This window comes from Gavia stellata, chromosome 17, assembly GCF_030936135.1.
Source record: "Gavia stellata isolate bGavSte3 chromosome 17, bGavSte3.hap2, whole genome shotgun sequence".
Classification (NCBI taxonomy): Eukaryota; Metazoa; Chordata; class Aves; order Gaviiformes; family Gaviidae; genus Gavia; species Gavia stellata.
Window position 1 is genome coordinate 3,357,856 of NC_082610.1, and position 24,807 is coordinate 3,382,662.

At 39.1% G+C, this 24,807-nt stretch overlaps 1 protein-coding gene across 4 annotated transcripts in view; it reads left to right on the top strand.

Moving 5' to 3' along the window:
* The window catches only part of LOC104259124 (actin, alpha skeletal muscle B), a 66,061-nt gene extending 63,689 nt beyond the window's left edge, over positions 1 to 2,372 (top strand). For all 4 annotated transcript variants that reach the window (XM_059825752.1, XM_059825751.1, XM_009814437.2 and 1 more), the window contains 2 exons: positions 28 to 209; positions 1,389 to 2,372. In XM_059825752.1, the coding sequence (XP_059681735.1) occupies positions 28 to 209; positions 1,389 to 1,532 (326 nt within the window). In that variant the 3' untranslated portion in view covers positions 1,533 to 2,372. The remainder of the gene's footprint in view (positions 1 to 27; positions 210 to 1,388) is intronic.
* Positions 2,373 to 24,807: the final 22,435 nt, after the last annotated feature.

Consider the following 24,807-nt stretch of genomic DNA (forward strand, 5'->3'; position numbering starts at 1 on the left):
AACACGGTGAAACTTCTTTCCACTCAGGGATGGAATCTGCAGGTATCCACGAAACCACTTACAACAGTATTATGAAATGCGATATCGACATCCGTAAGGATCTCTATGCTAATAACGTCCTCTCTGGAGGAACCACGATGTATCCTGGGATTGGCGATCGTATGCAGAAAGAGATTACAGCTTTGGCTCCGAGTACTATGAAGATTAAGGTAATTTTGAACACCTGCACTTACAAAAGAAGCTTTTGTGGGAAAATTAGATCTTGCAAACAAATCAAAATGTCCATAAGAGAATGTCCAGGCCTTGCATCCCAAGTCTTGATGTTAGGAGAGCCTTGGACAGCCTGCTTAATTTATACCTCTTTTCTTTCTACCAGCCAAAGCAGAATTAAAAGAGGGATTTGAGAATAAAAATGGTTGCTGAAGCCATGGGAGTTGATGAGGTCATTTTGAGAAAATGTGAAACAACAGTTAAGGAAGAGAGTTCTGTGGGATTCTCAGTGAAATAGGGCTATGAGGGAGAAAAGGGCTACTTGAAAGACACCACAGAACAAGAGAGGTAGGGATGAACCTGGAGAAGTTGGAGCTGTACGTACTAAAGGGGGCATGAACAACTCCAGAAGATACCGGCAATATTATCGACTTCAAGGCTTAGCTATCAGTGAAGGTCATTAGTGAAAAGGGTGAAAGAATAAATCCAAAATCCAAGCAGCGTGCAAAGTCTGCAGCTTGTTAGCTTTTTGAAAGGACCCTTTTGGCTTGGACTCAAGACAACATATAGAGAAACAGAGAGGCCCTTTTTGTCAGGCAGCAGACGGCGTGTTGAACGGGCATGGCACGGAGTGGCAGGAGTGGAAACAGGAGCACGCAGAAGCAGGGGTATATCCAGTGTATTTTAACAATTCAGTGGCTAAGGGGGAAATCGGCAGGAGGTCTTCTGGCTCTACATCTAGTGCTTAGCTAGATGTAGCTCAACATTTTGGGTTTTTTTTTAATGTAAAAGAATTCCTTTATCCTTAAAAAAAACCACTCAGACCAATCTGTGTAATGTTGCCCCAGTGGTCTTTATTTATGACCAAATTAGGTTAATATTTAAAAACTTTAATTTTCTTTCCTATATGTTTATGATTTTTTGGTAGCTGTGTTATGGCCCTTTGCAGATATCCCATAGGCTGCCATATTTGTCTGCTCATAGTAACATTATAGTATCTCTATCATCTTGAGGTGGAAGACAAAATACGGCAGCCTTTCTAACTCTTAGGTGCTTTACTTCATTGGAGCTGTGCTTTCACGATGAAAAGATTTTCATCTAGTTATTTCATCCAAAGAGATGTTTACTGGGTTGTCTGCTTGTCGCTTTACTTACAACAGATTGTACTTCTCTTCTAGATGATTGCACCACCAGAACGTAAATACTCTGTCTGGATTGGGGGTTCAATATTGGCATCTCTGTCCACTTTTCAGCAAATGTGGATCAGTAAAGATGAGTATGAGGAAGCTGGCCCCTCTATTGTCCATCGCAAGTGCTTTTGAATACTTCCATTGTGTACTGTCAGTGATAAGCAGTGCTGTTTCTCTACACATCACCTGCCCTCATTCACCTCTGAGGGTGGTTTGGCTTTCTTCCACATGTTAAAAAACCACACTGTATGGATGTTATACGAATTAGGAAATGACTTCTAATTTTTGATGCTAAAATGAGACTAACGTTTCAGTGATGGGTGTTTTCCAAGATTAATAACAGTAGTTATACTATACGTTTTTATAGACCTCCCTTCCTCCCGCATTTGTAAGTGGCGTACGGCCATCCGGGAGGTGACGCACAATGTTGCCGTGTGTTAGTCTCTGCTAATCGATGCTAAGTCTGAAGTATGCACATAAGCAACTCTTTCTAACTCAAACATAACACAAGATTTAGGTACCAGAGAAGGCTTCTTTTATGCAGTTAAGTGGTACGCAGGATTCTTGTAAGGGGGTTTATCTCACTGAGGATACAAGGGATTTATGCGGGTACCGATGTGCACCCGGGTACCAGCTCTTTCAGTAGAGCTTCTATGGATGTCTTTCCTTGGTATTCTGCAGTTGTTTGGCAGGAGACCTTTGTCTCCTTGTGACCACCACTCCCCATCAGTAAGGGGAGCTACAACAAGCTACAGTACTTCTGAACTTACGTGTAACAGGTTAATTTATTGGATGTATTACTGCTTTCTTCATCTCTCTTCCTAAGCAGTTAACTGATGTTTCATTTGCTTTTGCTATATATGTGCTATGCTAATCTAAACTAATGATTACAGAGTAAATAATAACCTTTTGAATATGTTATTGAAATACTCTGTGTTTAATGGATCAATAAAAGTGTAATTATCCATGTAAGGCTGCTGTGGCTTACATTAATTTCATAGTGACTTGTTTATCTGGTAAAGATAAAATAATAATTACTGATTTATATTTTAATTTTATTATGAAAATGTTTTCATTCCTCCTGAGTTTTCTAGCTAAGCAATTTTTAAATGAAAACAGAATTGTTTCACAGTTTCTATTTAAAAAAACACAACTTCCTGGATGACAAATTTTCATAATGTTCTGTATGAAGGTTAGAGTCAGCTATGAAGATTTTACTGTTTCAGATAGCAGGGAAGTGCGTTCTATATGATTCTGGATGCCATAGACTTTGAATTGATGTCATGTCAGGCTTGATGTGCATTTCGCGCTTTAAATCAAACCTGTCAAGTTCTTACGAGGAAACACAACGCCCTCTTTCCAAAGACGGGGAAAAGGCATGAGCTGGATGTATGGACTGCTGAAAACGTATCTTGGGGGATGTTTTACTTACTACTGCGAGTTCCAACTCAGTTCCATCTCATTTCCTTACCCAAGTGATCCCTTAATGGTAAAAGCTGAAAGGTCTGTAAGGGAAGGATTTTCCAAAGGTCTGCTGTAGCTAGCACTACCTGATAAGTAAGAGAGATTGATCTTACCTTCATTCCCACTTTTGAACAGCAGTCTGTTCAAATTGCCAGTGTCCATGTCATCCCAAGCAAATGTACATCACTGCAAATTTCTCAGCCTCTGAATGAATTTCAGTTTATTATCTTGGTCTCTGCTTATGACTGCTCGCTGCTTAAGTTGATAATAAATCACTTACATATAGGAATAGCACTGTTAAGTGGCCTTATCACCTGCCTAAGTAATAGAAATTTAATTTTAATTTTGACCTCTTGTAGGTGTCACGTTCAAGACCATAAACCTAGGTACTCAGTTCTCTGGAACCGAGTTACCTTTGCAATCCCCTGTAGTATCAAAGCAAAATTCCATTCAATTTGCTAATAATCTACTTGTCCTTTTTTCAATATTAAAAATGAAGGATTTTGTTTAGATTTCCAATTTATTTTTTTAAATAATCTTTTCGGTATATACTTACAGCTTGTTAATCAGAAAAACCCCCGAAGTGTTTAAAAATGAGTATTTTTTGTAAGTGGCAAGGGAGGTACACATTTACAGCATTTGCATATAACTGAAAGAGTTCTTTGGGCTTTTCTTCTTCCCTCCCTTCCTCAGGTCTCCTTCTCTCATTCTCCACAACAAACTTCTCCTCAGTCCTTGGTTGGCATCTCTGGCTCCTGGCACAGCTGGGGCTGAGCCGCGAGCTCTCAATGGTTAGAATATGAATCCTCATCCCACAGCTGACTCCTTTTTCAGCGTGGAAGAGCATGATTATGCTCTGAATACCTCCCTAACAATCTGCATGTGGAATCTTATTCAAAATTAACATGCATTTTGAAAATAGAATTAATTATGCGCTAAGAGCAAATACAGATAAAAATAAGTGAAACTATTAAGCTGTTTGTGTGATTTGGCAACCCTCTGCTTCTCTGAGGGGAAATTGCCGCAGCCACTGTGCAAGTCCTGCTTTTCTACATGGGGTTGTATAGAACACTGTAGCGGTTGGAACCCAGAGTAGGGAATACCCATAGCCAAGAAAATAGTTGACAGTTTTCTCCAAACGCTCACCTGGAGTTCCCAACTACTCCTTGGTTGCCATTTCACTTTAAGATTCTCTTTAAACCCTTGGAGGTGTTAACGTTTATACTCAGTCATACCTGTGCATGTCTTACTCTGTAATCTGATGTGGAAAACTAGTATGGCTGATGATAAGTATCCTAAATTTGAAAGAGCTTCTACAGACCATGTCTGTGTAATATCAATAGTGCCAAACATGCAGAAGTCATCTGGTTCTGGAGAATGGCTTTGCGTTCCAGTTTTCTAATTTAGTAGCTTTTGCGTGCTTAATATTCACTCAGGTTTTCTTCCCTACAGCCATACAGGCCATAAAATCTTCTTTAAAAAACAAACAAACCAAATTTCTCCCATCTTTAGAAGTAAGGACTCAGAAGACACCTCCCCACTGAACTAATGTAGCTTGAGGCTCATGATAAATCATGGCTTTACCATATGACATCAAGAAGACCTCACGGGTGGAGGTAGTCCAGAAATTTTTTTATCTTAAGAGCAGATGAACTTGATAGAGAAAGAAGAAAGGTTGTCTTCTACAATGAGACTTTTAGGTAAGAGCTATATGTATTTTTAATAGATTCTATTGTTTCTGTAAAAAACATCAGCTTGTGGATGAGACGCTCCAAAGGTAAAACACTTATCTTGTCAGAAAAGTAAGACAACAAATCAAAGGCTACAAATAACTCTGTATGGCTGTGGGTGATCTCTTTTCTTCAGTCCATGATGGTGATTTAATCACATTTTTCTAAAGAGCAGGTATACTATTACGAAGCGAATTTGTGTCACTATTTTAATTCAAGGTAAGTGTATCAAGATCGTCTAACTAGAAGTTACCTTAAATCATTAAAATATTTGTGTCTTCAGAGCAGAAAGTGAGAGTTACTGTTATAAACTGTCAAGGTGAAGGGAAATTCGACAGCTTGCTCTGTACGGGCCAAGAGCGTGTCATATCCTCACTACGCACAAACTGATATGATGCAAAGGAAGCGTGTTGCATTTGTCAGAGTTTGTGGCTGTCTTGGAAATAGCGTCTTGCAGCAGAAATACTAATGGTAATGACTGTTCTTTGCCGATTTTTCTCTAGTTACGAAGATGTAAACTGTTCCGCATCAAGAGTGTGCCTTGCTGCTGGCCAAAGGTGTCTGGTGGGGAGCATAAGGTAAAGGTCAGGGACCTCCTCCTCTTCCCAAAGGAGAATCCTCAGCTACATTTGGATGGTTTGGGCAAAGAGTCTTCTCCAGCTTCAACAGTGAGCCATGTTCAGTTGCAGATGCTATGTCTTTTGGTTTTTTTGAAGGTATGATTTTTTTCAGTATATTTGCAAGGTAAAATTCTTCAAATTTTCAACATATGTTTTGCTTAAGGCCACATCCTTTTATTTGACCTTTATTAATGCAATCTTGTATCTTTTCAAAATATGCTCCGTAGAAGATCATTCTCCTAGCCTGTGTCTTTGATTATTTTACCTCTTTCCTTTATCCAAGAAATGTATGTCTTCACGTTCAAGAATCTTCCATAGCTTGAATCCCTTTCCTCTTTTTCCCTGTCAAATGGTTGATTTATGCTTCTGATCAGCTTCTCTTTCAAATGAAACATGCTGCTGTTCCCCCCACCCCGCGGAGCAGCTCCCTATAAACATCATCTTCACAATTTCAGTCCTTCTAAACGCTTCTATAAAACTTCACAAGGCTGTGATGCCTCTGAACCCTAACCAGAATTAGAAGCTCAGATGGTTTTCTATCAAATGTTGCCCTGCCTTTTGCTACCCCAATGTTACCCCTTTTCTTAGATGAAAAAGTTCTCATGAACTGGAACCAATTTTTGGGTTTTGTCTTTGTACAGCACCTTTTCTAATCAGGTTTTTGGCCTCAGCTGGGCAGCTGTGCGGTGTAGGTGTGTCAGAGTTACTGTGTGCTTCTGGGCTGTCCTTTCTGCACTCCTTAACCTTGTGGAAGTGGCCTGATTCTTTCACCTGCTCAATTTCTTTAACAAGTAATAGTATAAAATAGCTCTCAGTGTGTGAAGCGTTGTGTTCGAATACAATTCTTAAAGTTAAGGGTGCTTTTAAGTGAGAATAAAACTAGTTTTTTGGACTGATGATGTACTAGGTCTATACGGTGTCCTTGTGTAGCGTATGAGGTTCATCTCAGGACCCTGACACTTTTGGAGTCTTCAAGAAACTGTCTCTTATGTACTTTAAAATTTTCCAAGTTTTTCTGAACTTCACAGTTGCTTCATTTTAATTTAGTAATAGCTGTATAATAATAAGCTTTCATTAACATTCTCAGAATGGCTTTCCTGGAAACATGTTAAATAATGTGTCACTTCAAAGCAACCCCTTCTCCAGTATTCCCTTTAGCAAAGAAAACTGTCACCATCATTTAAATGTTTTTTGTTCTAAAGGGAAGAAAATCTACCCAATGCAAGAGTAAGCAGGTATTCCCCCTCATGCATTTTTTCCAAGGGGAAAGGTTTCTTTTGAGGGCTTTTCCCTCATTTTTGCTTCGAAGTTAGATGTTGCATCTTTGGTGAAATAATATTTTCTTGGAACTATAACCTAGGAAACTAGTGAACTCGGTATTAGGGTTTTGCTGACATTCTAAGAATCTCTAAATTCTTAGAGAGTTCAGATTCAGAGGCACTTTTTCTTTTAAACAAGAAATTCTGTTTTTAAAAGCAGTAGCATTTGGGAGAGACAAAATATGTGAGCACTTGGCTAGCTCCAAATTTCAAGGTAAATAGAGGCGAAATGGAAAATCCTGAAACTAATCGTTAACCTTTGATCAAAAAGTTTAATCGAGGATGGTGGGCTTCAAGAAGCGAACGACATCTGCTCTACCTCATGTATGCAGAATAGGGAGGGAAGAGAGAAAAGTGTATCGTGATGAAAGCAAATCACCTTTGTAGAAAGCTTCTTGAAATCACTGGGGGCACCATACTTGGGATGAACTGACCCTTTTTTCTATCTGGAAAGCTTTTAATGAAAGAGGAAAAGGACCTGGTGATCTTTTACTGCAAAGGTTAATAACATAAAATACTGATGAGCATTTTATCTACAAAGCAAAGCCTGCAGATCTCATTACCTGGCCCTCCTGATTGTGCATTCACGTCCAACGAGAGAAGTGGAAAATAGGTTTGACACATTTAGAGGATTATAGTGGATAGCATTCACATTTCTGATTCCATTCCCAGTGCACTTTTCTTGTTAATAGAAATATAAAAGACCACTGAGGTCATCCAGGCTGTCTCCCAGCGCAGGCAAGCTTGTTCACTCACCAGGCACTGACAGCTAAGAGACGTGTCTGACTGCAACGAACATCAAGGTGAGGGCAAGGTTTGAGTCCCAATTCATTGATTAGCAATTGCTGCAACTTGTCTTTTCCTTGCATCAGTTTTAGGCAAAGATCTTGATTTCTGTTGTGATCTATAGCTGGAAAATCTGGGAAGAGGAGCCGACTGTAGTAAGTGCGACAGCGTGGCCGAGTCTTCATCGCATCGTGGGTGGGGACCAGTCTATATCTACAGGGAAAGGAACTGCCTGTTCTGAGAAAAGTTATTCAAAATATGATTAAGGGCAGTTTGCAAAGCTTTGTACGGTGAAACCCACCCAAATTACATATCGCTCTTTAACTGGGCATTTCAGAAAACAGCAGTCTTGAGAGAAAGAAGACGAGAATCGTAATGCAGCAACACCAAGCAGTGAAAATTGCAAGCTTTGACATGAATTAAATTTGCAAAGGCAGAAGCCATGCCCAACAAAATGACAAGCTAATATGGAGGAGAATGAGATTAACGAGTTGAAATATCTCTTTCCTGTTTGAGGTTAACCTCGGGCAAGAATAAGTTTGTTGGTGTAATATCTTGTTGAATTTTAATATGGAAATGTCTCCTAGCATGTATTCCAAACACCCTACAAATAGTGATATTGATCTGACCTTCAATTAATGTGAGAGGCCCTCTGCAAAAATTGGATCTGGGTTTGAATGGCAAATAGCTGTAATATTCTGAGGAGAGTGGATCGGTTTGAGACTATAAATCACCAGGATTATGGCTTTTTTTAATTATCATTTTAATGCAGACTGCTTTCCCTGGAGCAAAGGACCAAAAGTGTGGTGTGTCATTAAAAAAATCATGGAGAAGATGTCGGTAGGTGCAGACAACAAATGACGTATTTGTACACAAGGGGGTTATTTGAAATCCATTCCTGCTCTCTGTTGCCGTGTTTTTCGGGTATCTGCTGTCTTTTTGGCAGTGGGCTAGAATGAACACTCCCCATCTTTAGCCTTTTGCAATCCGTGGGTATCTGTCCCCATTCAGTTCCCTCCGAGCATCCTTTCTAACGGCCAGCCTGTGCCTCCCTTTCTCCTTGATGCGGTATCCCATATCCCATCCTAACATAAGGGATCGCGAGGGATTTGCACTCACAACTCATTGCTACCAAGGCTACATAGCAAGCTAAGTGGTCTTGATACAGCCATCTGGCTTTTAATTAAAAAAAAAGCAATTTGTGTTTTTGTTAGCTTGTGACAATAATAAAAATTTAACAAGTAGACCTACATACCTTCCTGTCTTACCAGTTCTTGAAGGCTTTATACCATCTTTATATCACTAGAGTCTCAATTCTCACACAGTTTCGTAAGTACAGTAACAGCTGGGAGTACTTCTGTGGCTGTCCACCTGTATTTTAGAGAATACCTTAACTCAAGTGGGCATCAGTCCACTTTTCTTACAGATGATTTTTTTTTATAGCAGTCTCTTCCATCTAGGCTGTTAGCAGAAAACTTTTCTTAGCCATGAAGTAATATATTGTTTCACTGAACTTGATGCTGATATTGAGCAGTTTTCTATAGAACTGTTCATGATCTGGGTGTGAATTTTGCAGGTTTACCCTCAAATTGATTTCCCATCTGGCCCAGAGAAAATTATGTTCTTACAGGACTTCAAAGCCTCCTAATTAAACCAGAGAAGATTTTCAGCCAGTCATGGCCTCCATTGGTCTGTAAAATACCCAAGCTGAAAGACAACTAGATCAAGTTGACCAACTGGACCCCATTATTTGACAATAGTACTCATAAAGCTGAAGGTGATGTGGCTGTGTTAAACCTGCTGCCAACCCACAGGACCTTTTGCCTTAAGAACTGTCCTTCTCTGCCAGTTTGACCTTGGAAGTATCACTTCTATTGGAAAAAAAAAGAAAAAGAGGAAAAAGTGAAGATGGGCTCCAGTCTGCCTAAACTTGCACGGTTGGTGTGACTCAAGTTTCAGGCAACAACCCTGTCTGCCCACTTCCTGCTGTTTCTTGTTCTTACCTGTGTTATTGGAGGAATCTACCTACTCCTCTGCTCAAAGGTGGAGAAGATGGATGAATTGCATAGACCTCTGCCATACTTTCAAGGTGAATAAGCATTAAATAAGTGCTGAGGTCTGGACTTGGATTTTTTTGTTGGTTTTGGTAAGATTTTTCTTGTACAACAAAATATCAAAAAACCTCTTCTGATTTCTTATATAGACTTATTGTACATAGCAGTCCAAAGGGGATATATGGAGTTTGTCTTGAGAAAATATCACTACTCTGAGCCTTTTCCTACTCCCATTCCAGTTGCTGAATATTTTGCTGTTGTCCTTAGTAAGTACAAGAAGATGTGATTGTCTGAATATGTGTGATTCTCTGAATACGTGCAATTCCCTGTATAGCTAACTGCTGTTAGGGCTTGCGAGGGAGGTTTCCGTACGGTAGCTCTTTCACTCTGGTAGTCTTGTAAAGAGCATTTTGCATTGCAGGTTGCACACTAAATCAGTTGCTTGGCTCTCACACAAAGTTGCTGAATTAACATGATGTGACCCAGAGATGCAAAGGGATTTCTTTCATTAACAGTGCCGGGATGCTCTGGAGAACACAAGATGCGTTTCCTAGACAACAGCCGATGTTACCGTTGGAAGAAAGTACAAAGGCTGAAAAGGGAGTTTATGAAGAGTAGGGACCAATTTAGGAAAAAAATCTGAATAGTGAAATTAAAGTTCTTTTTACAAAATGTAAAACACATCAGACATAGAGACCTGCTTATAGAGTCTGTGAAACAGCTGTGATGGTCTCAGAAATAAAAAGCCCCACAAAAAAACCAATAAAGAAATGCAGTTTAAAACACAGTACATCACCTCCTTAGGTCTGTACATGCTGCAACCTTAAAGTCACAATCCTGATCTGATTTTTTTTCCCCAAATAAAACAATGAAGAATGCTAATCCTGATGGAATAAACACAGATGGCAGCTTGCACGTGATTTCATTCAGCTGAAGTTTTACTTCAGATTCTGTGCAGGATAAATAAACGTCAGCTGAAGTGCCATCTCTCCTCTGTTCTGGATGCTCGCGGTAGGAAGACTGATGCAGACTTTTGGTTAATATTTAAGTGGCATTCCTGACAGCGGAATACTGGGCATCAGCCTGGGAAACCAGCTTGTATCTAGCCCTGTGGTTTGCTTTTGAAAACTAGGTTAGAAGCTTGGATGCATCGTTCATCTGCTTCAGTAGCTAGACAAGCATGACTTCAATTTCCCTCATCTGGCCATTTTTAAATGAATAAAAAGATGATTATTTTTCTGTGCTTATGACTATAGCTACTTGGGCTAACCAGTGCTCTACAGAACTATTTTAGGATCCTAAAGGTGTGTTTTTTAGGCTGCAGTTTCACAGACATCCAAGCTGTCTGTTGGCTTGCTGCCATCAGAAAGGCATGGTCTTTTTCTCCCCCCTCATCTCTTATCCCCTCTCGCCTTTCGCCTAGTCTGCAGTGATTTTTTTCAGGAGCTGATTCACTAACCTGACCCCCCAAAACGGCCCCTTTTGTCTTGTTTTGACTAGTTAGCTTTCAGATGGGTTAGCGAGTTGAATTGTCTTTTGGATAGTCCTGGCAACCGTCAAGGCTGCCACAAGCTAAGCCATGGAGTGGGGGACGAAGGGGGAGTTGGCTGCCCCTTTCACTGGCAGGATACTATTGCTTTACTCTCCTGTTTCACAAAACTGCAGCATCAGGGGAGAGAATTTAGTGTTTGCTGAGAAACAGGAGTTCTCCTCGATGTCCAAAATTCAGTAACACCTCTTTCTATAGTCATGGACCGGGACCCTTGCCTCCTGTAGTTCACCTGGGGATTTTATAGCCTTTTACTATTAATTCTCGTGAACTAATTAATGAGACAGGAAAAAGGAAATGCTACATCATCTTCAGGTTTTAAAACTTCAGGTTTTAAAACTTGACTTGACCATGCCATAAGCAACCTGGTTTAATTTACAAGTTAGCTCTGCTTCAAGCAGGGCGTTGGACAAAGTGAACTTCAAAGGTCTCTTCCAATCTGATTTTTTCTTCATCGGTGATTACTTTTTATCTTTTATAAATGCAGGGTAATTTTTTTGCTTGCCCAAGCTCTCAGAAAAAAAATAAAAATTCGGCAAATCTGAAAACAGACATTGGAACAACTGATGAGAGTTCTGTGTTTTAACTGTGAAACTGTTTCTGTGTGTGTGACTGTTCTGGTAGACAATTGTTAAGCCACTACTGTTACTGCAAAACTTTATCTACCCAGTTATGCTCTCAGTTCTGTTTATTAAGAAAGAATAATTATTGGAGAAATAGTAGTAAACACCTCTGACTTTATTGCTTGCTTTTAATTAACAGCTTTCTCTCTCTCAGAAGTATTTACTGGGCATATATCACTTGGTGAGGCTCACATTGGGCAAATATGTTGGTAAAGTTTATTGGAATAAGAGCTCTGGGATGCTGCAATTTATTGAGCTGTTCGCTTGATAGCTTTTGCTCTCCCCTACCTGCCAGTGGATGTCACACTTACACAAAAACGGCGGAACCAATGAGCCAAATTTCTACTTCCTCCATTAAAAAAAAAAAAAAGTTCTTGCACTAAATCTTTACAATCTCCTCAAAGAAAGCTTTGTCTTCAGCAGGACTGTAGCCTGAGGAAAGGCAACAAAATTCAGCATAGACTACGTATTCAATGAGGATTTATCTTCTGTTGTATGAAACTAGACAGATGCAAGCAATTGTACTGTGAAGAATTATCAAATTTCTCCGTGAGAAAAGCTTTCTCTCCAGTTTTATCAGTGAACTGTATCTATGCAAAGGAATTCTGTTACAAATAGAGCTAAATACATATATTTCAACCACAGGCTAACATTTTCATCATTATTTCGTTATCAGAGCAATGCGGTCCCGGCGTTTTCTTCTAATTCTTTCCATTGTGACTTTACATAGTCTATCTTAGCAAAACATCATGGCACAGGTATTGCAAGGCAATAAGGTACTGCTGCTGTTGGGCTCCTGTGCCCTGTAAAAAGCAGTGTCAAGATCATCACGTGAGTTTGTATTTAAATTGTGAAGCGTTTAAGAATGAGCACTGGTTCAAATAGTACTCAACTCAGAAATTGAAGTATACAAAAGTATCTTTTAAAGATGGTTATGGGCACTGGAGAGATTATTCTCATTCCCTGAGGCACAGGAAATGTAAGAGGCTTTAACAAAATCTGTGTAGGAGTTCATTGTCAGAATCCTGGTCTCCTGGGCTAGTACCAGAAATACAGAGCCATTTTTCTTTTTATATGTCATTGCTGAAATCTCAGGGATAAAAAAACCCCAACAATAAAACACAAAACCTCTACAGGATTAGTGGCTAAATGTTTTCTATTGACTTCACTGTCCAAGATATTCACTTTGAAACTGATTCTTAGAAGCTAAAATTAGATTGTCATCATATTTAAAGCCCTTGGATTTGTCTTGGTCAGTAGAACTGAAGTAAGTAAATGGTTGGCAGCAACCTTTCTTTCCTACAGAGGTATCCTCTTAAAGTCTACTCAACTATAGACCATCTATCAACCACAATGGCATTATGGTTATAGTACTGACTATGTTTAGTTTGACTAAATGTTTTAGCTGGCAATATTTTAGATTATTTAAAATATTTAAAAATATTTTTACAAAGGTTGGATGTGTATAAAAAGAGTCTTACAACTGAATCTTATTCGACAGTGAAAATGCTGTCTCTTGCTTTGTATCTGTGTCTGGGAATCACCCGCAGAGAAAACCAGTCTGAAAAGAGTCGTAATTCAGAGATGCCGTAACTTGATTACGCCTAATCCCCAAAGTCATGGGTTGCTTTTGAAACACTGCAAAGTGTTTCAGGACATACTGTCAGCATGGGTGCAGCTTTTCTCTTACCGTATTCCTTACCTGTTAAAAAAGGACCTTTTGCCTTTGTACATTCCTTACGTTTATACTGCAAATCTTCAGCTTTGACTTTCTCCTTTTAGGAGAATAGGGTAGAGACAAACGTCATTCCTGCTCTCTGATCTTTCACGTTGCCAAAGATAGACCAGATCAGACACAATTTCTATCTAATGACTGTATATCAGTATAATAATTTAAATTGTGGTTGTGTTATTGGTGCCCTATTAGTAAGAAAAAGACCCCAGAGACAAAATCGGCGGGCTATATGTAGAAGATGCATGCAGTTGAGATATGTTGCAACTGTTTGCTGTGCATAACTTACAAGGTGACCCCTTGCTCAGTCTGTTCCCTGTGGCAAGGACCCTTGCATGACAGAGCAGAAGGCTGGATCCAGTCCCCTTGAGCTGGGGGATGCCACGTGTCCACACGTGTCCTTCATGTTACTAGTGCGTGAAACCATGCCGCGATGTTTATCGGCCACCTATATGTACCAACATTACTGTCCCTGTGACGAAAAGCGGTGGCCTCGGGTGCAACCTGAAGAGAACATTTTCAGTTAGGCAAGAGGGGAGACCAAGAAATATCTTTGCGTCCCGTGCTGTCTGCTGTCACTGTTGAGTATTTCTTCCTGGCCAGAATGATGTCTCCAGGGAAGGACCTCCTCCACGCACCGCAATAGCAGAGCCTTTAGTGGGAGGGAGTGTGGATTGCATTCCCAGAGCCTCCTGCATTGGCGATGCAGATCTAGCATCAAAACTGGGAGTACTGTAATACTAAGATTTCTGATGTTTAGCAGGAGAAAGGATGCTAATTTGTATAGTGGTGCGCGGCCGAACTGGGCCACTTTCTGAGGAGAGCATCTGATCTCCTCCTGACATAATCCTTTGTCAGAAGATGCTAGAAAAAACTGTATTATCAGCTGTTACAACAATGGTAGCTGAGGTGAAAAAGCCTTTTCTATCTTAGTAATTAGGTGGGGACTTGTCTAGCAGTACAGCCCTACAAAGAGGGGAATTTGGGAAGATGAGTTTGACTGTAGGAGGGAGAGAGAAGGACCGTCAGCAACCTGAGTTCAATATGAATTTAAATTTTCTATTTGCTTCCTTTCAAGATTTTTAAGGGACTTGAATTTACTTGGAAGTTTTGTATTTAGATCAAAATCTGTTCCGACCAGGTACAAGTGGTTAAACAACAGCAGGTTAGTTGTGGGGGGAGGGATGGGTAGAGACTGAGCTATTTGGGCCCTACATTTTTGTTAGGCAAATGGGTTATATAATAATTCCACTCTAAATGTAAGTGGGTAGCAGTTTGAGTTTGTATCAAAAGGGTATACATGCAGCAAGTTATAGATACTGTGACATTACGCAGCATGTAATGTAATATAAATGTACTATTTTAAATAATATATTTATAACATAAAGCAATATATACATTTACGATATAAAGCATCTAATGAGTTATAGCCATTATTCATGAAAATTGGTTAGCAAAACTATTTTCTATAAGCAACATGCTGAATTTCAGTGACTGAAAGGAAACTACCTGCTTCCAGCTGTTTATTTCACAATCAAAGGAGAAAGAGAAGTAAGTTCCAAATATTTCTTTTGAACTGAGATTCATTTAAAAACAGTCTTCATCTCTCCAAATGAAACAAGCAGACTTTAAGGAGATTATAGCTTCTGTTTGATATAAATCAGCCTCTTGCTTGAAAAATACATCTGCTTCAATAAGTGTTCTGATGGTTATCAAGACCCACTACAACACCTCAGAGACCACAATGCATGAAATCGCTCCTGGCAAAAATATCCTAAATTATTTGGTGCATGTTTTGGGGTATTTAAATATCTCATATTTTGGTAAATTATATTAATATTTTCCTTATCAATACAGCTTCTCTATTATTTAAGTTATAAAATCTTCCTTTACATCACAGCATCATAGATTTATTCATGTTGGAAGGGGCTTTGGGAGGTCTCCAGTCCGACCTGTTGCTCAGGGCAGGGTCAAGCCTGAATTCACGGGAGGCCAGTTCAGGGCTTTGTCTAACCAGGTCTTAGAAACCTCAGAGGACAGAGATTTCACAACCTCTGTGGGCAATCTGTTCCAAGACATTAATTATCCTCAGAGTTTTTTTTTCCTGCTATAGAGTTGGAATATGGAATGTTTCCTTAGGACCAGTGAGAAGGTAACTCCCTTCTCTGATGGGAGTTTTGAAACTGAGTTAACTGGAAGATAGTTGCACTTATTTAGAAGGCAGAGATGGCAAAAACGAACTCTTCAAACAAAGAGCTCTTGTATTATCTCAAAATTTTACTTTGGCCCCTTTCTTTCCTCCACTGCCATGCCTGTGTTATGCCAACCCAGATGCTTGCACAGCCTAGTGATACCTCCCTAGTAATTTCGTTAAACTTCTGCGTTAAAAAGTATAAAGTTGTCTGGTGCTTTTCTTTTTCTCACAATAGAGCTCAGCAATAATACGGAACCTTTCATTGTCATTAACTAATACAGATGTTAATTAATTAATCATGCTTGCATATCCCTCTATTAAATTGCTTGTCTACTAAAATTTATCCTTTCTATTCCCTAACGGTATTTTATATATCAGCAAGGTCTTCCGTTAATCTTCTCTTTTCCACAGCATGTTTAACCTTCTTTCACTTACCATTTAGGGTCATTAAGGCTTATTATCTGAGTTATCCTCTTTTGAACCTTCCGTGTTGTCCTTCCCCTCCTTCCCCCCCCATAACCAGAACTGTGTAGTTGCCCCAGATTCTCTTTTGATTAAGTGTAAAATATCAGGAAAAACTGAATCAGGGTTAACTCTACCAGAAGCCAGATTGTAGAGTTGTTCTCAGGCATTCAGACCTGACCTTCTGGTCCGTACCAAGATGCAGTGTTATCTGCAATTGCTTTGATTTTTATTTTTTTTATATAAGATTTATCATTGTGTGCTGATTAGGCACTTACTAGTAAATTGTGTTCAGTTTATATGGCCACATGGTGTATGCGTTTCGGAGAGAAAATCAGACATTTGGAAAGAATGGAGAAAAGATTCCATGAATGATTTGGAGTCTCAAAATCATGAGCAATAATGAGAAACTAAAGAAGTTCAACCTCTCCCAAGATAAGGTAACTTAGAGTAAACCTGTAGAACCTCCAGGGAGAGGATTGCAGAGCGTGCTGAAATCCAACAAAGGTGCAACAAAAAACAGAGTTTGAAAACTGGAGGCAGATTAATTCAGGGTACATTTAAGATTCACTGAGAGTAATTAACAATCGGAACAATTAACCTATGGACATAGGAATTTGTTGAAGTATTTAAATTGCGAATAAGTATTTTTCCTAGATCTATGGTTGTCCAGCCAGAAATGACTGGGTGAGATTCTTTGGCATTGCATTCTAGATGAAGTCAAAATAATTCATCACAGCCTCTTTCAGCCTTAAAATTTAAGACTCTAAACCTCATGTGCTCAAAACGTCATTTTTTTTTTTTTCCTTTGAAGTGTTTGGGGAAGAGGGTATGGCTTATTCCTGCTTAAACGCAAAACATCACCGCTCTTGGGATTCTTGCCCACACACATTCCCAAGTGTTTTCCTGGGAATAGTGCAGAGCATGCCTTGTAATTCAAGACCTTTTACTCCCTTGGTGTCCTGTAACATAAGATCTCTTTTAATTTATTCCTGTTCTTTACTATTTCTCTTCCATCATAACATTGCATCGACTGAAGTTTGATTGTTGTGGTTGCTTCCCTATTCCTGTTTAACTTCCAGCTGGTTCTTCTGTCAGAAGTGTTTCCTACAGGCCATGTAATTATACCCACAGATTCTCCCCCTGTAAAATCTTTTCTGTTATTGCTGCTTTTTCAATGAGGCAGTACAAGATTTGTTGGGCAAGCTCTCTGTGGGTAAATGCATGCTGGCTGTCTGCAATTTAGGTATAATTTGCTAAATGTTCCATGCCAACTATTTTCTGCTGTTCTTATTATTCAAATCATGCTTGTAGAGCCTTCTAGTTCTGTTTTTTACTTTTTTTTTAATACCCATAATAAATGTCACACAGACTTCATCCTACTACTTCTGCCTATTCTGTCAATCCCAAGGAGTCTGTTATTGCTATTAAAGCCATACAGTAGCATTTGGCTGATTTCTGCTGAGTCAGAGATTTGCACTGTCATTATTTGCCTCTCTTCCGCCTTTATTTTGTGTACAGTCCCTCCTCACTCTCTTCATGAAAACCAAGTGAAGGATAATGAGGCTTTATACCTCTTACAACAACTTTCTTCCATTTCTACTTCCTTTTTTTTAATTAACCATTTTTCCAGTTAATTTCTTTTCTCCATAAACATGCTGCTCTTGTCTACCTGTTGCTCCTAGCCTGTAAGCACATCTTGTGTCGCAGGCATTTGGCTCCCACCTTTATTGCTCAAATCCCCTTATTTCTCATGCGTCCTGCTGACAATGGGCACCTTTGGTGAGCAGTGAGTTAATCGGTTCCTCAGCATTACGTGTTCCAGCTCTTTCATTTCACCCAGCGTTTACAGAGTTGAAAGCTATCAATATCCTTGCTATAAAAGAGTATTTTAGTGCTGCCTGTAAAAACAAGCAAACAATACCCACCCGCAGATGATATGCTTTTGCATTGAGTAGACGATTGCTTTTCTCTGTGTCTCATGTCTATGCTCCAAGTATAACATCTCCTCAAGGATAGGATATCGTAGCCTCTTGCTAACGCATTGATGACCCATTTTTATTCTGTAGCGTGCTGTTCAAAGACAAAAGAAGGTGAGACCATCTGAGGGAGCTTTCATGATTAATTGGTCTGTGCTACCTGTCCCAGAATGCAGACTGAAACTGGAACGCTCCGGCTCCCAAAGCTAAATTCACAGAAAGCAGCTGGGGGGTTTTCTAATAAGAAGCAGAAATGCACACCTGCCACTTAATTTGTGAACAATCTTTAAAATACTGCGTTGTTTCCACCAGATCAAAGCAACAATGGCTTTAGATACAGTCATTTAACCCCATTTGCATCCTCTTCCCTGTTGTCTATCACAGCCATAGAGAGGCGCTTTTAAGAACGATGCATTCCCGTGCGTTATGTGCATGTTTCAGTTTAAAGCCACGGGTGGTAGCTAATTTTCATTCTTTTGACTGTATGAGATCATCTCTGATAAACTATTCATTTGGCACATTAAAAATAACAGAGACTCAAGCTGGCCACAGCACTTGTACCATCATTGTGGTACTTGAGTGACTCGCTGTCACGTGTGACTTTGTTTTCCAATACTTGCGCAGTGAGACAAGTGATATCCCATTTACATAAAGAGGGAATAGAAGCACACAGATATGCAAACGCTTCTATGTCCGCGTAATGAGTAACATTGAAATCGGCAAGCCTCCTCGCAGGAGTCAAGTTAAGCATTCAGATGAGTATTTGAAGAAATCAGAGTAGAACAACTACGCTTTCAGCCCAGGAGCATAAAAAAGCTTTGAACAGATGGGAAAGGGATCTCCAGAGTCACATCCCAGCACTTACAAAGCTCTGCAGCCGAATGGAAGGATATCTCACTTAGAATAATGCTTAAGGGGAGAAGGGACAATAGGAGATACAGCCACAGCTGGGGAATAATTAACTGGGCCCTTTGAAATCTTTAAAATCTCAGTTAGTAATTTGGTTGAAAAATACTTTGGAATGACTTAATGTCCTCTGAAAAAGAGACTATTGATCCTTGTTTATGTGTTTGGTTTTTGAGGGGTGGGTAATGTAGGGATCTTGGCTCTTCTAAGATGTAGAAGACACTTCTTGACTTTAGTTTTTGTTCCCTTTAGAAGCCTAAAAGCACACAACTTGTGGTCATACTCCGCAGGTGTCACAGACTTAGCAGAGGTAGGCATTTGCAGCATATTGATTCAAGGCATTGTAGGAAATAACTGCATTATGCTTTCTCTCAAAGCCTGTGACTTCATCCTGCTGTTGTTGCTCTTGCGCCTGGGGAAAACCTCCACCTTAAGTCTCAATCATCTTTGGCTATCAAAAATGCTGGCTCACCAGGCTTCACGTTCTTCTGGTCGTCATTTATATGAGGGAGTTGCGCCTAGCTGAGCAGGCTTTTATTTTGGGTCAGATCACTTAACTGTGCTCAGTTCTTGCCTGGCATTGGGGACCATCTCAACCCTGCCTCAGAGCTACGTGGTTTCCACTATTCAAGTTTCATGGTGCAACGAAGCAACCGATAGCCATACACAACTGCTCTCGCAGAGGATGTGAAAGTAGAGAACCTTAATTATTCAGTGTTGTAAAGTGTTCCAGGGATCTAACCTGGCAGTACAAAACCTTTTCTTGTTTGTTTTCAAATGGATGCAATATACAGGAGAGCCTAAGGTCTTTCCTAATAATTGACACCTTTGGTTAATTCTATTCATGGGCAAATATAGCATTTCCATACCCTCCCCAGGGACCTGATATCAATGGCAATGTCATTATGAATAGGATGTCTGCTTCTGTAAGGATCTTATGAGGAAGCACAGGCAAAGACCAGCCAGGTGACGGCTTGTTTCTATTTAGCAGCTGTCACAGGTAGACTCGAGTATCTGTATTAGCTGTCACCCGTTGGACGGGCAGCAAATTTGTTTTCTAAGAAGCACAGAGGTTTTGTCATTCTCTGGGAACACCATGAGATCCGGTAATCGTTCTGAACGTGAAATGTGGCATCTTACATTTCATATTAATGCCCAGGCAGCTTTCTGAAGGGAAGGGTCTCACAGCTGCCTGCTCGGCTCCTGGCAGCCTGGAACGGAAGGGATTTTAGTCATGGGGGAGGACAGACTTTATAAAGGTTGTATGTACGATATGATATATCTATAGATATGGCATTTAAGTAACTGCAGGTTGTTGGAAACTGTGCTGTTGTGTACAGAAGATAGACACTTGAACCAGTGAAAAGGCTATAGCCTAATTTACAATTATAGCAGTAAGAGAAGTGGTAACTGCTGTGAACACTGTCATGAACACAGATAATATATAATGATGTACTTGTACATGGGCTTTGGCTGTTGTCAGACCCTGAGGAAATCCAATCTGTTACAGCCATTCTAGAGAATTCTGTGCCAGTGCACATAAATTCACTTTATCTTCAGTGCTGATGGTTGATATTTAGCACTCTTGGGCACTACGAATATCAAAGGTGCAGCAAATATTTTACATATTTTCTTATAGAGCTAATCCAACCCAAACTCTCTCTTCTGCCACAGCACTATGACCCAGCTGATATCAGTAGCATGGGTATTCCAATCAAGGATAGCTCGTAGCTCCTTATTTCTGGGTTACCATAAAGTGATCTATTATGCCCTGCAATCTACCAACAGACAATCTGGGACAACAAGGCACATAACATCATTTTGATATTTTGAGAAACGGGGACGAAAGAATTAGAACATTCTTGTTGGCTGCCTTAAAAATTTCTTCATGACAGCAAGTAAAAATTTTACAGTAGGGAAAAATTCCTAACCTTTTCAACTGCAATTTTTTTTTAAAGAAAAAAGGCACTTTATTGATATCTTTAACAGTAAATGCAGCTATTTAAAAAAATAAATTGAAAAAAGGTATTCTGAGACTTCTAGCAATAAAACCGTATGATTGCATTTCTCTCACCAGTACAATTTACTGCAAAGACAATGTTGATGAAATTTAGATAAGATTTTAAATTGTATATAGTGATAACAGGAAGTTAGTGTCCATTTTAATAGTAACACATATCCCAGCTTTCTAACGTAACTTTTCTAATCTAACTATAGAACTTGAAATCACTGTTGCTGGATCTAACGCATTTGTAAAACTTTATGAGCAAATACAATTCAGCTTGACTTGATAAATGACTTGATGTCCTGTGCATCAAATTTTGAATTATAGAAACAAACAATATTCCTCAGAAAATATCTTTATTTCGCTGCTTTTGGATTTAATCCACTTTTTGATTATTAACTTCTACCAGATGTAAAACCTTGTAAGTAGCATGCAAAAAAAAGATTCCATGCAGACCTAAATGGACTTTAAAGTGCCATTTAAAAAATAAACAGTTGCTTAAAAATATCCAGAAAACTAGATTCAAAGAACTGAACACACATTAAGATAAAAATTGTACTGTAATTAGTTCAGAGAAGTGGACCGAGCATCCTCTGCCTGGGAAGGTTCATGAAACAGCGTCCCTAAATTCAGGCTTACACTGGGGTGCAGGTGTTTACCTTATTGACATAGAAGTTAGAAGTAAATAGTTGCTTAAGACAAGTCCCACATGGATACCAAACCTCCTTTGTTTGTTCCTAGGCTGTAGTACGAGTTTGGTGTTCAATTTATTATATAAACACTCAGTAAATTAATGGCATGGATGCTGCCTGCTGTGAAATGTGGAGTATTCTGTGCTGCTGATGAAGGAAAACTCTGAGACAGAGATTGTAACGAAGATGAGGCTTTATAATTGAAGGTTAAGTAATCTCGGTGATGGAGGACAGATGTGTGTCCTGTTCTTGTCAGGCTAGTAACACTGACTCTAAAAACCACAGCTGGTATGAAACAGACTCTTCTAGACCCTAAAGGACCTGTCACCTGTACAAAAAGCATGCCATAGCAAATAAAAATTCAATTATACTTCATTTACCTTTCTTACCATGAACAATTGCACCCTTTTTTTCCCTGGGATTTTGTGTAAAGACCTGCACAGAAAAACTCAACTCATCTGCCTTTTGCTATGGGATTCAGATAAAAATGACCTAATTTACTGCTGCCTTATTATTTGAGCATCCATATAAATTCTCTCCATCCCCACAAATTCTCTCAATGAAAAGCTGTATCTGCCACTTGGGATAAAATAGCTTTTCAAGATGTTACCAAACATGATTTATAAAGGAATATGTATAACTAGGGAAAATTTTCAAGAAAGCTAGATTAAATTGGCTAAAATGAGCCATGGAATATTTTTACATATCTGAACATTGTCATATTTTACTTGGGCAAGTACAGCAGATAAACATCTGACGAGATACAGAAATACTCATTGTTGGATTTTCAGAATGTTTTTCAGTTTGTCATCTATAGCATGATTTTTAATATCAACTGCAAGGTGTCTTTAAAATCTGATTTTAGACAGGCCCTTAAAAGAGTGTGAGCAAGAAACTTCATTGGCTTTAACAGAGCAAGATATGGTTGATTTAGCTCTCTTGATGCAGAGATAATTGTTTGGTCACAAATTCAAGCAGGGAAATGGTATGGAAGTTGAATAGTGAGATGCCAATGAATGCAGCATGACATTAAATACACTGAGTGTGTCACAGTGGGCTCATAGTTTCTTCGTAGTGTATGAATGTCTTGGATTTCGCAAATCGAGACAGACTCTCTAACGCTATGTGCATGCTTAGCGTTATCGTGTTCTCTACTCCACAGGTGTGCATCACGCTGTGCAGAAAAGTCACAAAGAAAACGATCTTAAAACAGCACAGAAAAGCAAAGATGGAAGTGGTGAGAAGGAACTCTTCTTTGTTCTTGTGCTCCTTGGAAATTTATGGACCCACAGGGGTGAATGCTGTGCACTGTCCGGATGAATTTGGTGCCTCTTCTTGACTAAGACTCGTGAGCAAAGTTGGGTCCAGATTTCCGTTCTTCACTATCTCCCTTACAGATTTCAACTGGAGATTTCAAGGGTCAGTCAGTTAAAATCCTTAGGCTCAATCTCAAAAGCAACAGTGATTTATTTATTTTCTTTTTTAAATGGCTAGATTAGTTTTATCTTCTATATGCCTGGAATAAGTTAAAGCACATTTTCAAGCTGTTCACAACTATCTGCAATGGGTAACAACACAAAAAACGATTAAGAAAAGAGTGAAAAACCACAATCAAACAAAAAAAAGAACGTTTCTAGCCTGAAACTCAGAAAATTAAAGTAGATACTTATTTTTTAGGTTAGTTAAGTGATCGAGCAAACTCATGTACTTTCAAAGAATGGTCTTTTTTGAGTCTATTGAAATGGGAACCTCTGATGCAGAGACACCTGACATCTATGTTTGTCTCTCTAAATGACGCTTGTCAGGATATTTCATTCTCTCCCCTGTGACCCACTCATTATTCAAATAGATGTACTCCCCAGGGATGCCGTCTTATAAAGTAGCTTTTATATAGCTCCTAGATCCCTTCTTGTTGGGCTGCGTTGTTTTTGTTAAAAGATGATGTTTCTTTATGAATGCCCTCCACTCCTGATCTTATTTCATATCCAGGATATGGTTCCTTGGCTCCATGAGGTGACGGACTCTTTGTTCTGGTTTCACAAAATCATAGAACGGTTTAGACTGGAAGAGACCTTAAAGATCATCTAGTTCCAACCCCCCTGCCATGGGCAGGGGCACCTTCCAAGAGTGTATGTCTTCATACATGTGTGTGTGTATATATATATTCATTCAGAGTATATATTGTTTGTATAATTGTCCTTCCTAAAGTAGCTAACCACCCAGTTTAAATAGAAAGACCGTATTTTCTCATAATGCCATCTTAATTTTATATAATCCCATATGAAGTTGTGCTGGTCTACCATACAGATACAATAGTTGATTCGGAAGGAAGCACACTGGAAAGACTGTCATAAAAGAAAGCCATGAAAATACAGAAGACAGTATTTTTAAATTCTCGTTTATAATTTTGTAATGAAAAACGGAATCCCTGTGAATCTGCACTCAATTTTAGGCAATCCCTAAAGAGTGGAAAGCTTTTAAAAGCTGTGTATAGGGTACCTATAGTATAAATATGTACTTTATATACTTAGATATAAGTATACTCATACTGTAAAGATACTGTAAGTTAGTTTTAATTAAGGTAGTAATCCCTAGGGGAGGGGACAGGGAAAGAGGAAAATTTACTTGCTTGGAAACCTGAAGTAAGGAAAAGGGCAGTTAGTTGTTAAATGATATTGCAAATACCAAATCAGACTAATGCTACAGTACAGAAAGCTGTAACTCTGGAAGTTCTGACACTGTGACAGTTACAGCAGGGCATATAATTTCTCCCCGGTGAATTTTCTTGCTCTTCTAATTTACAGAACTGCTCTGAAGTAGATTATCTCATTTTTTTCAATATAAGGATTATTCATGTTATGACTAGCCATGAATATTCAAAATCTGAGCTATTATTTGAATGCATTTGGCCAGATACATTGTATGTCATGTCTACTTCTTGACTGGAGAAAAACAGAGGAGTTCCTTGTTGAAATATTTGCATCAACATATTTTCCTTTTTTTTTTTAAATAATATTCATACATTTGACTTTTAAATGATCTTTTCATGAACGTTGGTTTATGAAAATTTGATTGCTCAGATCTTTTTGCGAAACACACTCAATAATGCCATGACTGTGGCCAGCCTGTCTTAATTTGAAAACAAGTTAGAATATTCAGGATAGATTTTTCTATATTTTATGCCTAACTTCTATGAAATGTGTTGTTTTATGGACACATGGCTCTGAACCATTCGACTGTAAAAGCTGCTCAGCAAAATGGTTCTGCTGGTATCTCGGTCCTATTGCTTCTG